Here is a 17,248-nt window from a genome sequence, read left to right on the forward strand (position 1 = left end):
TTAAGTCTCTATGTGCAGCTTTAATGTTTGCATTTTCCAACTTCAGTGCTTGACCTATCAACCTTAACATTCTGTTAAAATATTTTCCCCAAACGAATTTTTATTTCAATCAGCCTTACATCAATTCTAGCTTTTACTATTATGATAAGAGCTATAGTGCTTATGGTAGTTTTCAATAAAAGATATCTTTAAGAAGCATTCCTTGCAAACAGATACTAAACCCAACAGTAATCTATGTAAAGCACCCAAGTATTTAAATCCAACCCTATTGAGCACATGCTTGACTTCCATTAAAGTTAAATGCTTTGCTGAACCCGGATTGTTTATTGACTCTAGGCCTCCCACCTTACTCCCACTGTAGACTATTTCAGTACTGCCTGAGTAAAGGCTTTGCAATATTATTCTCACTATTGCAATAAACGTACCGATATGCAAACATCTTTATAACAGTCAAATGTCCAATAATCGAACCACATTTACAGTGCATATATAAAAGCTGTAATGGTTTTCATACAGGACATTTCAGAAATCAGTTTTCCAGTCCTTATTAAAATTATGAACTAATTTGTATTTTCAGTAGAATTTTGCTAATTCGGATTTCTTTAATCTGCATATTTTAGAATCTGCACACAAAAATTGGTGCCATCTTCTCACCTCTCAGCAAAGATTTAATAGCAGACTTCTGTAACGAGGTCTTATATTACTGAAAGTACATGAGATCATATAATACTATGCTATTTTCATATTGAATTAACCAAATAAATTTGTGTTGCAGTATCCTAGTTTCTGTGTGTTCTTTCAGTTACTCAGTAATTTACAAAATTCAGTAATTAGGGAAAATTGTTAAGTTTCCACTATGTTTCCATACCCCATGACCTTTCTGACCTCCAGATTTTCATAAAAGACAAAAACATTATTAAAAACCGTAAAAAAGACAATGTTGTGAATACACATATTTAAACACGCAGCTCTCTAGGGCACAAACATCCATGTCACATATTTTGCTCCATGTGGATCTTTCACTGAATTTTTTGGATGCAGCATCCAATAGAAATTATCTTGTATTAATATTTTTTCCATTGAAAATTAAGCCTCAAAAGCCAAATTTTCAGAGGATCTTGTAAATGTTGTGCTATGTATTTACAAAATCTGAATTTGAGAGCAGAAAAAGCCCCCAAACAACTGAGGAAACAAAAATAGTGGGCCACTGGGCACATAAATGCACATAGGTACAGCTAAGGAACCCTTTGAAAATTTGGCCTCAAATATTCATATGGTCCTGTAATTTTCATTTACTCTCTTATTTAGGGAAATTTAAAACAAAACAATAAACAGAAGTTACTACTTTAGCAAGACTACACCAAAAATTAGAAAGATAATTTATAAATAAGCTATAAAGATAATGGATCATTTAAAAAATGGAAGCAAGCAAAACTACGCTTAAAACTTTTACATTAAGAATCATTACTTAGCCCTGGTCTACACTGAGGGGTGGGAAATCGATCCAAGTTATGCAACTTCAGCTACATGAATAATGTAGCTGAAGTCGACGTACTTAGATGGACTTACCACCGCTGCTGCTCCCCCGTCGACTCTACCTGCGCCTCTTGCGGCGCTGGAGTACAGGAGTTGACGGGAGAGCGTTCAGGGATCGATTTATCATGTCTGAACTAGACACGATAAATCAATCCCCGCTGGATTGATCACTGCCCGCTGATCCAGCGGGTAGTGAAGACCTACCCTTAGTGACAACCTTTTCATAGTAATACTTGTGGGAAGCTAAGGTGCGGAAAAATCCTGCCAAGTTTGGAGAACATTTTAAAAGCTTGGCACTTTTCTATAAAGTCTTCTAGTACAGGGTTCTCAACCTTTTTTTTTTTTTTTTTTCTGAGCCCTCCACCCTGCACCCCAATCATGATGTTAAAAAACAGCCTACTCCTGAGGACATTCTGCATCAAAAGAGTAAAAATTTTGTGCCAAAAAATTAAAAATTCTGCATAATATTTTAAAATTCTACAAATTTTATTTGTCAAATAAACGTGGAGGCTCCAGCATGGCATTCGGGAGCACAGGCCATTGGCTCCACAGAGGTGGGAGGTCACTGTTCAGCTCCCCGCCAGAACACCTGACTCAGTGGTTATGCTGCACCCAACCCTGACACAGCGCAAGGACCAGACCTGCCCCAGAAACACACCAGGGTCCTGCCCCTCCGTGCCAGGTGCACCAGGTGTGGGCAGGCAGGCTCAGCAAGGCAGGATCCAAGTGGGCTTAGTGTGTGTGGGTGGGTGGGGGGAGATCTATATGTGGGTTGAGAAGGTTCTGTGTGGGGCAATCTGGGTGCGGGTGGCTCAGTGGGGGATTTGAGTGCGGGGGCATCTGGATACACAGGGGCTTTTGGGGGGATTCTTGGTGCAATGGTAATGGGAGTCTGTATGGATGTCCAGGTGAAGGTAGTTGGGGCTCAGTGCAGGGGAGGGCGTCGGGGGGGGTGAGAACTCAGCAGGGGATCTAGGTGCAGCTGCTTGGGGCTCGGTGGGGTGGGAATCCAGGTGTGGGTGGCTCATTGGGTGGTCCAGGTGCAGGGAGAGTGAGGCTCACTAGGGAGGAGAGAGGTGAGGCTCGGTAGGAGGGACTGGGTATGAGGGGGTCTGGATGCACAGGAGTTGGGCAGATAGGGGAGCAGCTCCCTATACAGGGATCCCTCCTCCTACAGCTGAGGAGAGATGGGTGCAGGAAGCCGGGGGGGAGGGGGCGCGCAGGGGGAGGGAGAGTTTGCAGAGATTCCTGCAGCTGGGTGAGAGTTCTGGGGGAGGGTCTGACCTGGCCCCGGATGCCATGCAGAGGAAGAGGCAGTCCTGTCCTCCCCTCCCTAGCTGGGACTACCAGCCGGGTCTTCCCCAGTCCCGCCCCCTGCCCCACAGTGATTTACCTCTCTGCCAACTACCCTGGGCACCGAAAACATACTGCTGTGGAGGGTCGCATGACTGCTCTTGGGGCTTCCCTTTGCTTCCCCATCAGAAAGTCGTTTTTCTGAAGGGATGCAAAGAAATCTGTGGGGGACGTGAAATCTGCGCATGTGCAGAATTCCCACAGGAGTAAAAACTCCACAGCCCACCTGTGCCACAATGGTTTTCTGCATATAAAAGCCAGAGCCAGCATTAGGGGGTGGCAAGCAGGGCAGTTGCCTAGGGCTCCATGCCACAAGGTGCCCCATGAAGCTAAGTTGCTCACGCTTCTGCTTCAGGGCCAGGTGGTGGAGCTCAGGGCCCTGGCTTACAGCCCTGCACGGGAGGAGGAGAGGGGATTCGGCTTTTTGCTCTGGGCCCCAGTGAGTCTAACACTGGCCCTGCTTGGGGGACCCCCTGAAACCTGCTTGCAGCCCCCCAGGGGGCCCCAGACCCCTGGTTGAGAACCACTGCTCTAGTAACAAACCAACCAACCAACCAGAGGTTGAGTCTGATTATAAATTGAAAAAATAATATTTGCTAGGCCATTATTTCTGTGTCAGATATAATTTCAATAAGTGTCTGTTCTAGATAATATTTAAAACAAAGTTTATTTACAAAATATTTGTGATGTGGCATCAAATTTTAACCAGAACTATCCATTTCAAATCACTGATGATTTTACTCAAACTATCATGGCACAATCTGGGTTTTCTTTTTAGCACTCTATATAGTAGACATACAAAGTAGATATGTTGCTGACCCTGCAGAGCATTCTGGAGAAGCAGACCCCTATGATTGCAGACAGCAGCTTTTCAGGACTGGGGCCATGTTACGTATTCCATTCTGTCTACTTTGATAGACTTCACAGTTTTAAGCATAAAACTATTGCTATTGCCACAAATACTACAAATGAATGAATCAACAAAGAATATACACATCTAACTTTAATACACATCTTTTTAAAATATAATCAGCCACTAACATTTTTAAAAGGTCATACATACATTCTGCAAGGTTGGTTTGTTTTTTAACATCATCAAGGGCTTGACTGAAAGCTCACTAAAGTCAATTAAAGTTTTTCCTCTTACAGGTAAGCACCTGCTTAACTACAAGCATTTGGCTAAGTTCCTTAACTTCAGTGGAATTTAACTGCAATCCTGAATGGGGATGCTTTCCTGAATCAAGGCAAAAAAAAGAAAACTGTAAATAAAACAAGACAAGAAAGGTTTGCCTCCTCAATGAGTGGTGCTAAACTCCTCACAAGAGTCAGGAAAAAAAAAACTGAAAAGTTAAAAATGGAACCCATCAAATTGAAATGGCGTTGGCCAAAAATGTCACTGAAATCACTGAAAATAAAAAAAAATTATACCCGCGTACTTTCTTTTGTCACCTGTCTGAACAAGTAACCCTTTTGAATCACAAATCTAAGTCAATGCCCCAGGGTTGTTTCCTCAACCATCTGTGCATGGATCTTCCCACTCTTGCATGGGAAGGGGATGTGACCACTTTCCACTTGAACTATATTTGGGGAGGAAGTGGAAACTGGGCAGTTTGGGAAGAGATACATTGTCCCTCTCCGGCTCCACTCAGGCTGTATTATCTTTTCTGCAGTATCCTCTTCCCAACCCTTGCTATACTTGGGGACCCCAAAGACAGCAACCATGAGTCCCCAGTAGTATAGCTACCATACAGCCACTCTGCCACTAGTCTTTTTTTTTTGGGGGGGGGGGGGGAATTGAACATGCAAATCCCTCCGCTGGGATGATGTTGAGGGATTGCAACAAAGGATTTTACCATGCGAGAGGATGAACTGGCCCAATATGTGAATTTTAATTACTATCCAAATTGCTATTAATAGCTGTTAGTGGTAAACCTATAGAAATATTGGTTGCTTGTTTGCACCAAGATGACTAAGAAAAACTAAAATAAAATGAGAGCATATTCATGTCAGGTGTTCTGGTAAGTTGCTGGGAAAAGGCACATTTGATGAAAAAAGCCTCAACACCAGACTTTTCAGTTTTACTGTTGTTTCAAGCAACCATGACAAGCTCCTTAACCATTTTGAAAATTACATAGCTGGCATGATCATGAGACTTAGAACTGCATTTTGCCTCAGATGAGCAATCACTTAAAAAAAAACCTTATTTTCCATTCTGAGTGCACATTTCTCACAATGAAGTCATACAACCAAACATATGTGATTGCTATTTACTTTAACATTTCTTAGAAATGCCATTCATTTTGAAAAAATATATTTACGTGTGATGAACACAAACATTTTATGCACGTAATTTTTTTAAAGAAAAAGACATGCTGTACACACATTAGCATAAAATTCCAAAGAAAATGTATTTCTGCATGGGAAAACCACTTTTTTCCTCATATTAAGTACTAGTTCTACAAATAATAAACCCTTATTGACTAAACAACAAAAGAGCAACAATTATGAAAGACAGTGACAAAATAAATGAGGAGAAAAGGGAAACGTTCCGGATGATAGTTTGTACTGGATATAATCAGCATGGGGGCAAGAATCTGTCATGTCTGGATAATGTTTATTAGATCTGGTTAGCAAGAACAATTGACTTGTGATACCTATTAAACTGGGGTTTTCATTCTCATTAACGGTCTCAAGATTAATGCTCAAAACCTAAATTTAACTTTGCTCCACGCCCAGCCATCCTATGCCTTTACCATGCAAGGGAGCTGTAAGTTAGAGGGCATCTTAGTGTTCATTATGTGTGTGCTGAAGAGGAATGGCGTGAAGTTCTCCCCTCTCCTCCCATTAGTAGGGTGGACAGGGACTGAGAAAGAGTTAAGGTTGTGTTTTGAGACTTAATATTGAGATAACAGTTCCTAAAATACAACGTCTTGTATAAAAAAAGTTTTTCTGCACTTACATTTTGACTTCTGAACAGATCTCTTTCTGCACTAAAGAGATTAGTTTCTCTGTGGCAAATAGATTCCTATCTCCATGAAACACCACACACAATCATTAGCAAATAGACAAAAGGTTTGTTTTGAATTTTTCCTTCAAAAACAATCCTAAGTAACAAATACTAAGAAAACTACAGTACATTTTAAGTAAAAAATGCAAGCCATTTCTGAATTTAAAAAGCATCCAAGAGAATCTACTCTACTTTCAAAATGAGCTATGAAATTTACTAATCTATAATGTGAAAATGACCTCTGCAATTTCTTTCAAACTTCATACAAAGAATAAAATCTTCTCCATCCTAAGAATAATTTTTTTTCAGGTCAGATTTTTTAAGGGAAACAAATTATAGAAAGGGGGTTTGTAAAGAAGGCTTATGATGGAACCGTGATTGCACCTGTAATTATAGAGCCATTCCAAACAGCTAAAAAGTACTATTGTTTTAACACCACAATAGGGTTATGCTGTGAAAATGATAATATATGCTCTGACTCTGAAATATACAACAGATGGGTGGACGCTATGCCCAGGGAAAGCTCCAAATCTTCACAGATGCTCTGCACAGATGCAGCAATATATGTACGTTAAAAATTTCAGGATCTGGGTCATATACATAGTAAGGACAACAATGACACCCATACCAAACATGCATCAAGAGTTTGGATTTCAGTCTGAGGGCACTGATTATTTACCTATTGGTCTAAACAGAAGCAAATAAGTGAATAGAGCTATCCTTGATTAGCGTGACAGGCAGATCACAAGACCTTACCAGTCTTGTAGAAACAAATTGTCATTTAACATTTCATATGTCCCTACAGAGCAGTTTAGGCATTTAATTGTTGGTGAACATGCTCATAACAATAAAATGTATAAAATGTCACAAAGTGAAACATACAAAAAAAAGTCATTGTAACATATGAGCATGTGCAACCCTTACTCATGATGAGTAGCACTTAGCCATGAGAGTATTTGCATGAGTGTCACTAGGACTACTTACAGAAGTAGTGACCTCAATGTGATTTCCCCTCCCCTTAAATATTTCACTAATCCTCTAGTGAACTTTATTCTAGGATACAGAAAAATATAGTTTAAACTTAAATGTGCAGGACTGCAGTATACCCAAGTTTTGTATTTGGGATGGAATATACACTTTTCAAGTTGAGACAGATACCAAAAAAAATTTGTATTATGTCAGCAAAATGTGCGCTTTATGGAATAGCCAAAGCAAACGTGAAATATGGCTTGGAAAATGATAGGGTAGATGAAGAACGACTGGATTGGTGTTTATTTACATGTTTATTAGGCTTGGGGAAGAACATTTTAGTATTTCTTTAATTCTGTCTTTTGCCTCATAGCTTCATGTAGGCAGATTTCCATCCTTCTTTCAGTCACAAGTAGTATATTCTAGTTTGCTTTTTTTAAATTAGAACATTATTTTTCAGATTTTTAACAATTGTATAAATACAATATATTTTTCTGTGATTTTTTTCCCCCCTATGAAGGAAAAGATAAATGTTGCATTCCCAAAAGGTAGTGAATCTACTTATCAGAGCAAGGTACCTGGGGTGGGAAAACCTGAGTTCTGTCCCCAACTCTTCAACTGACTACTCTGCACAATCTTCAGCAAATTATTCTGGCTGCATCTACACTGTCAAAAACTGGACATGTGATTCATCAAGAGTCCACCAGTGCAGCTCTCCTGGCAGTAGTAACAGTGCAAGCTGTAATGTAGACAGGGCTCAGGTGTGCTCTGAGCAAGGTTAGATAGATAACACAACGAAAATGCTTAAGTCCTGTTTACACCGTCACTATCATCAGTATAGCTGCACCAGTGCTTAATTATAGTTCTCTGTAGAGTAGGCCTTCAAAATCTCTATTCCCAGTGACCCCACTTATAAAATAGGCACAATACCCATTGTTATAAAATTCACTGAGACCCCAGGTTGAAGAGCTTTACATTAGTGCAAAGTATTATTACTACTCACTTGTGCTGTTCCTACAGAACTATGATAAATGCATACCATCAACAATTCTAAAGTCAATTATTTGCACTTACTCGCAGGCTTCTTTTATACCTTCTCTATTCTAAATGTTATTGCCCTAAATACCCACACCATCGCATCTGAAGTATATTGATACACCATTTGTTAATAAAGCATGACTACTTATGATTCAGAAAAGTAGTACACAATTCAAATGATATTGGCATATTTCACTTCACCAGAAGTGAGGAAATCAGATTATAATTGTTTCAAATGTGTTAAGTCTTTAAAGCCCTCCTCAGTTTAGGAGACATTTCTCTCTGTCTGTGTAAACCACAATGTTCTTACAATTATGATTCAGAAATAACATGTTTGCCACAGATCCTCACGCTTAGTTTTTAAATTTAGTCAATTAAAGACAGATACAAGTTCATAACACAAAACTTAGAAACTTAAGTCCCTAATGTACCATTTTCATTTTGTTTATTTCCTTCTGACCATCACCAACAGTACAAAGCTTTAAAGCAACAACTAAGAAATAGCAGCCAATATATGGCACATGAAAGTAATGGCAAAAAGCTCCATTATTAAAAACAAATGCTTATCATGGTAGAAGCTCAAAACATACTAAGTAGCACTATCACATCAAATGATAATATATTCTATATTTAAATACTGAGTATGAAACATGCAGGTTGTTCTTATTAAAACCAGAATCAAAAAGCTAGCAAGGCTAATGGAGAAACTGACTAATAAATCATTGAAATGCACCTAGAAAAAGAAAATATAAAGCCTAAATTGTGCAAAAAAAAAAAAATCAAAGAGTTATATTTATTTAGACATTGGGTAGTATGAAAAAAAAAAAAAACAGAACAGGATTTCAGTTTGCTCACCTTGACACATTTTCTGGAATGTATTCTAAAACTGGATACCCATCATGTCTTCTGGATGCTAAGTCAGTATGTGATTTCCATGTCTCAACTAGTGTACTGACTGGAGGAAATGAGCTCACATGCTGAAAAGTCTGCTCTCTAGCAACAGGTCGTGATAAAGATATTGTGCCTTGAGCTCCAATCCTGTAGTGAAATGATTGTCCACCTGAATTCACACCAACAATGGCAGAGGATGGCATACTGTTCTCTTGATAATAGCTGCCATCATCAGGCTCCTGTTTAATACCCACAGGTAGGCCTGGATTTGGAAACACACTACCTTCACAATTGCCATCAAATGATGAAACAGGTGGTCCTAAAATCCCAGAAAGAGAATAATAGTCTTTGTCGTCCATAAAAGAAAAATATGAACCATCCATAAATGGAAATGGATTTACTGCTTGATTCCCTTTAAAAGAGGTACCAGAACAAGAATGTTTAGCTGATTCCTGTTTTACTGGTACAGAAAATGGGGAATCAGAGTTGATTTTACTGTTTTCTCCAATACATGAACTACTGAATTCTCCATCTGGGTCAGGCTTTATAAACTGAACAAGATTCATCTGACCAGCTACACAATTGTTTGAGATGGCATTCTCCATTTCCTCCATTTTAGGAAATGTGATTTCTTGAGTACCTTTGTCTTTTGTTTCTGGACTAGGAATAGTATCTTGGCCTGTGCTAGGTCCAGCAGGTGTGCCAGAAGTAGGGAAGCTTAGGGCATTGTTTACTGGGCTACAGATAGAAGATCCCACAGTGCTAATAGCTGGGCTAGAAAGACTGGACCTATTATTTGTATTGGAAGGGCTGGCAATAGAGCACCTTGAGTTCATATTTGCAGGACTGGACACAGAGGATCTCATAGTGATATTGTTAGGACTTGAAACTGGAGATTTCACACCGCAGTGACTAGGAGAGCTTGAAATTGGTGATTTCATGCTACTTATAGGACTAGAAAGAGGGGATCCCACATTACTAACATGTGCAGGACTGTGCAACCTAGAGCTCCGGTTTTCAATGTTAGGTGAGCATGACAAAGGAGTTCCCTGGCTGACTGGGCTGTGCACTGGAAAATGTACAAAATTAGTAGAAGTAGTTGAGGATACACAGTTAATGCCAGCTGGGCTACAAACTGAAGGAGTCATGTTCTGAGGACTACTGCCAGAAGGAGTTTTCTCAGGACACATTATAGGGCTTTTGACAATAGTGCGCATGAGACCACCATTCATAGAACTTCCAGAGTCTGATATCAAAGATATCAAGGGCCTATTTGCACTGTTTAAGGGAGAGGCACAATGGCCATTTTCCTTGTAGAACTTTACCAGCTGCTCAACATTTTGATAAGTCTTCCCAGGACTTATGCTTCCTTGTTGATTTTGCTGATCGTAGGTATAATCAGCATCTCGTATGGAATCCATGTATAAACCCATAGATTCAGCTACAGTTGTTGAAAGTTCCTTTGAGTCTGACTCACTCTTGATGTCAGAGTTTAAAATACCAAGCTGATTATTATCTTGCTGCAGGCTAGGGAGTAGTTCAGGTTTTTCTTTACTGTTTCCTTGAGCATTGCTGTTTGGAAAAGCACCAGATACACAGCTTATGTTTACAATCTCCATATAGTTACTCTCATCAGTCCGTTCTCCAGCACCTGAAGAAGAATACTCCACAGACTGAGAAACTTGACCCCACCGTTTTTCCATGTCTAAGCCTTCTGGGTAACTGTAGTATCCTTTTGTCTCCATAACTAGGAAAAAATACAAAAAAGTAAAATTCATAAATGATAGGCTTTTTACATATTACAATTCCACATTACAATTCAGAGATGTTAAGAAATGTAAGATAACATCACATGATACAAGTATTTTCTATATATAATCTAATATCATAAATGCTGTTTTAAAACAGCAACCATAGATTCTGATTAGCCATAACATAGCCATGCAGACAAATAGGAAGTGTACAGATCACCTCCTGCCTATGCAACTACTTTAGAGGACTATTAAACCTTACCTCTGGGAGCTGAGGGAAGCACAAAGGCTGCACAGCCACTGCTTCCTCCAGAGAACAAATGAATAAAGAGTGGGAGGAGAGGGATAGGCAGTGAATGGACCCATGATTCCACACGCCCCTCTATTCCAGCCAGCCCAGGTGGAAAATGAGCTGTACCCTGAAAAAAGGCTGTAAGCAAAATACTCCTCACCTAGCACAGCTCCTTACTCACTGCTGTGCATAAAACATACAATCTAGTCTTACATTATTTTGAAAAATCTAAAATAAAGACTTTACTGAATTAAATGTTAGTTCAATGACTATTTTAGTGATTTTAAAAAGTTATGCACAAAATGAAGCACAAATGCTTATAAGCCTTACGGTACATAGAAAATCTTTTTTTTAGCTTGATCAATATATTGAGTGTTCAATATTCAATGTTAATGTCTAATCTACTTAAAACTGTAACACTTCTTTCTTCCCAATTTTTAAAAAGTTTGTATTCAACCTAAACAAAAAGAATTTGAAAGCAGGATTTGTGCTTTTTGCTTAAAAATATAGTCCTGACTCTGAATTTCTTCTTTTTTCAGCCAAAAGCATCTTTGCAGACACAGGGAGCAGTATTGCATCACCACCAATTCCTATCCCTAGCTTGTTCCTTCATTAAGGCCTGCCTGGTCATGTCCCTGCATACAATGTCCCACCATCTAGCCAGTGGTCAGCTTCTAGGTTGGACTGACTTCGGTGGTGTTTGCATTATTTTCTTTGGCATCTTATGAGTTTGTCTTCTGCAGTGTCCCCACCAATGTAATCTTTTTCAAATTTCAGCCAACCCTCCTCTCCTTCTAATTTCTTTATTTGTCTTAAAATCATTGGACTTGACACCTGCCACCTTTGGAAGAACTCTCATCTGTAATGCTTCCAGCCTCCAGATGTCTACTTAATTAAATCAGCTGACCAGACTAGAGAGTAATACTGTTTGGAAGGAAACATTATGGAAAGTAGCAAAATCATATGAAGTTTCAGATAAGATCATTACAATTATAAAAGCTATGTACAAGGACTCCTGCCGTGCCATAAGAATCATTGGAAAAGCAAGCAACTGGTTCAAGTCAAAGTTTGGTGTAAGGCAAGGAAGGGGGCATGGAATCACAATCGCTTTTCATCATGTTCTTAAACTGGACATTAAGAAAGGAAGACAAGTTGGAGACCGTGACATTGGATGATCTTGAGTTAAGCTCCTTAGTTTATGCAGATGACATCATATAACTGGCACACATTTGAATGAATGGTTAGACTCCTTTCTACCAAGGAAAATTGATGTAGTCCGTTTGGATATATAATAAGTGCCAAGACAACGACATGCATCTTGGAAAAGGGACAATATGTAAAATGTTGAAATGCAGCTGCAGTGAAGTCACAGAACAGGTAGAAACTTATGTGTACCTATCAGTGCTGACATTCAGGTTAAAAGCAGACAGCTGTGCCTTAGTCACAAGTGCTGCACAAAAATTTACAAAATTATGGACCAATAAAAGCATTATGTTTGGTATCAAATTGAATTCCTTGCACAACCAACATTTTGATTGTCTTCAATAAACCAGCGTCCTACATGTCAAACAGTATTCATATAGGTTAAAGTTTTCAAACATAAATGCCTAAAGTTAAACACATAAACCAATATTTAGACTCCAAAAGAAACATTTAAAACATGTTGAGCACCCCCCAATACTCACTGAAACCAAATGAAGCGATGAGTGTTCAGCATTTCTAAAAGTGAGAACACTCATTTAGAGGCATAAATATGGATTTAGAGTGAATTTTAATCCTGTGCAGAGGCCCAGCAGAATATTGTGCACCACTTATGTCCCATTTAAGACATAGAACTTAAGTCATGCATAGACACCACTGCACAGGGGTAAATTTCATCTTTAGTGCCTAAGCATTAGGTACAAACTTTTCAAGCTTAACAAATCAAAGCCTATAGCAGTCTAAGTGGCAAATTCCCTGATCCAGCAGCTATAGGAAGAGGTCCATTCTTTGGAAGATACATTTTGGGAGGGTAAAAAGACTGGAAAGATTTATACATAGCCTGTTATAAGCTAAGTCTAAAAGTATCACTAAAAACACGCGACAAACAGGTTCCTTGGTGGTGCTGATTATTGCCACTAATAAGTGTTGCAGTGGGTACTAACGCTAAGAAATCTATGGGATCAGGTTTTGGTTTTTGCTTTTTTAAAGCAAAAATTGATAAAAGAATTCATTGACTTTCATGTATGCACATCGTATCTCTACCTGATGTACTGTACAGACATTTATTTTTTACAAATCTCTAAAAAGTTTTAGCCCGGAGTCTAATTCACAACTGCTGACAATGGAGGGAGGGACTGTATTTATGTTGGAAATTATAAATATGAATTTGCCATTTTATAAATATTTATATTATGAAGAAACCTGTTTCCCAAACCTCTAAAATGTACTTTAACATTAACATTTGTGACCCAAGTGTTTCACCACCGAACAGATCAACAAATGTAGTCTTTGCAGTCCAAGTCTCCAGACAATCAGGCATAAAACCCGTTTCTCTGCAACGGTCAAATAAAAATAAAATTATATGGTACCTGAAATCCCTGTACTGGGAAGGTCACCTACGTATAAGAAAATCAGGACTAAATCCAGTTTTTTGAATTCTAATATCTAAATCTGTGACTAACTTGGAAATATGTTTGGTTTTTTGCTGTTATTTGAGTTTTCTTTAAATATCATTCATCTGTGTGCCACTTTGATGACCTAGATGTAATACTACTCAGGAGATCCAGGTTTTATCCTCAGACCTGACTGTCCAAGCCAGTGAAGTACCATTTACAAATGAAAGCAGATTGATTAGTCCAGTCCTTCTCAGACTGCTGCAAATCTTAAATGCAAAGTTAAGGACATTGGACCATATTCTTCTATCAATGACTCCCAGGCAATCACAGTTACTTCAGCAGCACTGCACAGGGTAACAGAGCAGAAAATGGCTCACATTCTCTTTCTTTTGCAGAATTCCCATGAACGGTAAAGGGTGTTTCACATGCAAAACAAGGGTAGTATATGCCCCTTGAAGAGGGGAAAAAAAAAGCGGATATATTTATTTTTCCATTTGTCCTAAAACATGGAGCACTACATGGGATTTTGTGAGTGCATGCACGCAGGGTGGGAGTGTAGCATGTTCCTAGTTGCTGAATTGTTTTAAAATCTCTACTTACAATTTTTCTATTTTTTATTTCTTTAAGTTATTAAAAAAATTTTATTTAAGATTAAATTCAATTTATGGTTTTCAAAAAATATTTTATTTTCACTTTTAATCCTGAATGCAAATAGGTACTTTTGCTCTGAAAAAACAGAACTATGTCATATAAAACATACAGCCATTTGTCTTTCATCTAATTCCTATTTGCCTTGCCATGTGTATTAATTATCAAAGATATCTTTGCTTAAGGGAGAAAATTCTAAATTAATACCCATCACCTCCTCTCACTTATCCTACAGTGATAGAATGCTTAATTTATGATTTCTTAATTATTTTCAAGACAGCATTCTGTGATGGCCAACACAGACTTAAGAATAGGATCACACACAGCTAGAGAAAGTCTTATTACACAAATATGAATAATTATCAAGATAGTAAATGGAGTATGGAATGTTATAAGTATCTTTCTTTATGTTTTAATGTTCTCTTTTTCTCACATCCCGCTCCCCTCCCTTCCCTTCCCCCCTACTAAACAGTCTAGCTTTATTTTTTCCATGGGAAAATTAGATATTCTGTACTGGCTTATAAAATATAGGCACAGTTAGCTAAATTTGAGAGACATACAATTCTAATTTAGAGTATGAAAATGATTAGACTACAATACACAAATGGATTTGTACAGTACATCTGAATAAAAGGCCAAGAATGGAACAAAAGGAATAATCTCTTTGACTAACCTTACAAAACAAAAGGATGCCAGAGAAATCAAGGAAACATTGAGGATGTTTGTCATTGAAACCAAATAACCATGAAATGTAGCTAACTAATTGATTTATACATACACACACACACCACTTATTGCAGAGGGATGAACGTTAAACAGATCACTGCATTTAGTCAGTTTGATTTCCACCTAGATTTAAGACAACTGATTTTATATTGGAATTTGTTGAAACTTATTGTCCTATTCCTAACAACAAACAATTACAAATCTGATCTGTGGATTTACTTTTTAAAATGCAACAAACAAAACTTTTGTGGGGGAGGGGGGAGACTCTCTCTTGGTGTGGCAAAGCTTGGGTACAAGACACACTTGTAAATGTCCATATGCATTCCAAACACAAAGAGCCTAAGCTCAAATCATAAAAATAATAAAAACATGCAGCATCTCCTACTCTAAAAAGGGACATCTGAAGACCCATCTCCCCTTACAAAAACAAAACAACGCACAAAGCTCTACCTCCTTTGCAAAGTGGATACAACGACACAGCCATAAGAGGACAAGAACTGCCAGTGCTTCCCCCGGACACCTGCGCTGTCTGTCTCTACCTGTTGCTACAGTCCGCATTTCCATTAAAGTGTAACCCACCTAAATCCAACATCCAGGCCAGAAAATGCGGATGGTTTCACATTAGAACAAGAAATAATTATTCGCCAGCAGGTAAATCCGCTGGCTTCCCTCTTAACCTGAAGTTCGCTACGTCGCCCAATGACACTGAGCAGGGCAGAAGAAGAAGAAAAAAGGTGCCAAGTCCTTTTAAAAACATGTCACATGGTCAGATAAAGTTCAAGTTAATATCCCACCCTTCGGTTGCCTCCACTGGCGGAGGGAAAGAAAAGAGGCGCGCTATTGGGCTCAGGCGGGTTTCTCATTGGTCAAAAGCCGTTTCAGTCAGCGGGCGGGCGACATGACTGATACAAAGTTGCTGCGACACAGGCTGGAAAATGTATCTCGCCTTAAAGCCACAGAAGCTGGTTAAGAGAGCGCAGAGCCTGGGACAGAACTACCCCTCCTAATGCAACGTGCAGCCCCCCCCCCCCCAACATCCCTCTAGCCCAGGCCCCCAGCCGGAGTGGAGTCAGGACAGTGGCCAGCTGCTAGCGACCGGAGGAGTTAAACGCACCTCATTATAAACTAAGGAGGGAAATACTTTTTCAAAGTGCCTTTCAATGAATCCAAAAGGAGGGAGGCCCCCTCCAAAGGGAGTCTTGGCAGGGCTGCGATGGAGAGCGTGCCCTCCCCGCTGGGGTTGCTGTCCGTTTCACTCCCCACCCCTTTGTCTAATAAGGCAGGCGTGGGGGTGGTTCCTCTCCTCAGGTAGAGCTAGAGACCAGGGTCTCTAAAAAGGGAGCCTTTGTCCCCGCCCACCGCAGTCTCCTGGAGACAAAAGTTAACTCCACCTGCGCCAAGGTGAGCAGCTTCGCTGGCCGGGGAGCAAATTTGGAAGGACGCAGCCTTTTCCTTTCTGTGCTTACAGTCATCGCCTCTTACCAGCGCAGCAAGACTATCACGTTTCCATTTCAATTTCCGTGTTTAAACAATGCATGAATATGCATGTTATCGATGCGGTAATGATTTAAAACAGAGAAACTCACTAAGGTTCAAGGACTTGTCCTTTGCTTGCCTCTGGGTTTCATTTTATTGCGCCTGGTGTAGTCTTTGTAAATGCTGCGCAGAGATTTTCTCTCTTTCCTCCTTTTCAAGTGAGGGTAAATGGTAAATGGGGGGCAACACAACTGTTTCAAAATTCGAGATGCTGTCTGGAGCCCGAAGCATTTAATTTCACCCTCCTTCTTTGCTTGTTTCCAAAGTTTATAAATATTTTTAAAAGAAAAGAATACAATGTAAACTTTAAAATGATACACTCCTCAGGAGTTCTACACCAATATCCTTTAACCCTGGGCTTCAAAATCAGCAATAAGGACGGGCACTCCTAAACATCAATCAATGAAAATGTATGGTTCCCCCTCTCCCGATTTTGACATCAGCAGTAATGGTGTAGACAGCCTCTCTTTCTCACCAGCTAAAACCTGAATCAGACACCCACCCACCCCTTCTTGATCCCATTTCTCTCCATTTAATTCCCAGACAAGAATACACTCCCTCACGTCCCGAGCAAATCCCATAAAATTAGAGGTGCCCTGGGAAAAAAGGGGGGAACCTGCAGAAGAATAGTGCGATAAAAGCAGTTTAAGAGTACACAAATATATTTAAATATTCCGTGGAATTTATGGTTTAGAAAGCTGGGGATTACATGTTTTATCAGACGGGCGCAGCAAAATATTTACCTTGAGGATTTTTATTTAGTCACGTGCCTTCCATGTTTTAATATTCTTCCAAAAATTGATCTCCACTTCCAGACCCAGCAGTAGACATGGGCCGAGGAATGAGCCAGACTCCCAGACCCAGCGGAGCTACCCAGAGGCACAAATGCTGATGAGTTATTATT

General features: G+C 39.5%; 1 protein-coding gene across 9 annotated transcripts in view; it reads right to left on the reverse strand.

Moving 5' to 3' along the window:
- NR3C2 (nuclear receptor subfamily 3 group C member 2) overlaps nt 1-17,248 on the reverse strand; it is a 288,833-nt gene that overhangs the window by 265,911 nt on the left and 5,674 nt on the right. For 2 of the 9 annotated variants that reach the window (XM_043513087.1, XM_038398350.2), the window contains exon 2: nt 8,759-10,541. In XM_043513087.1, coding sequence (XP_043369022.1) covers nt 8,759-10,539 — 1,781 coding nt within the window. In that variant the 5' untranslated portion in view covers nt 10,540-10,541. Of the gene's footprint in view, nt 1-8,758; nt 10,542-15,258; nt 16,129-16,394; nt 16,598-17,087; nt 17,214-17,248 lie in introns of those variants that run through there. The other 7 variants (XM_043513088.1, XM_043513089.1, XM_043513090.1 and 4 more) reach the window with 7 other exon arrangements.

This window comes from Dermochelys coriacea, chromosome 4 (genome assembly GCF_009764565.3).
Source record: "Dermochelys coriacea isolate rDerCor1 chromosome 4, rDerCor1.pri.v4, whole genome shotgun sequence".
Taxonomy (NCBI): domain Eukaryota; kingdom Metazoa; phylum Chordata; order Testudines; family Dermochelyidae; genus Dermochelys; species Dermochelys coriacea.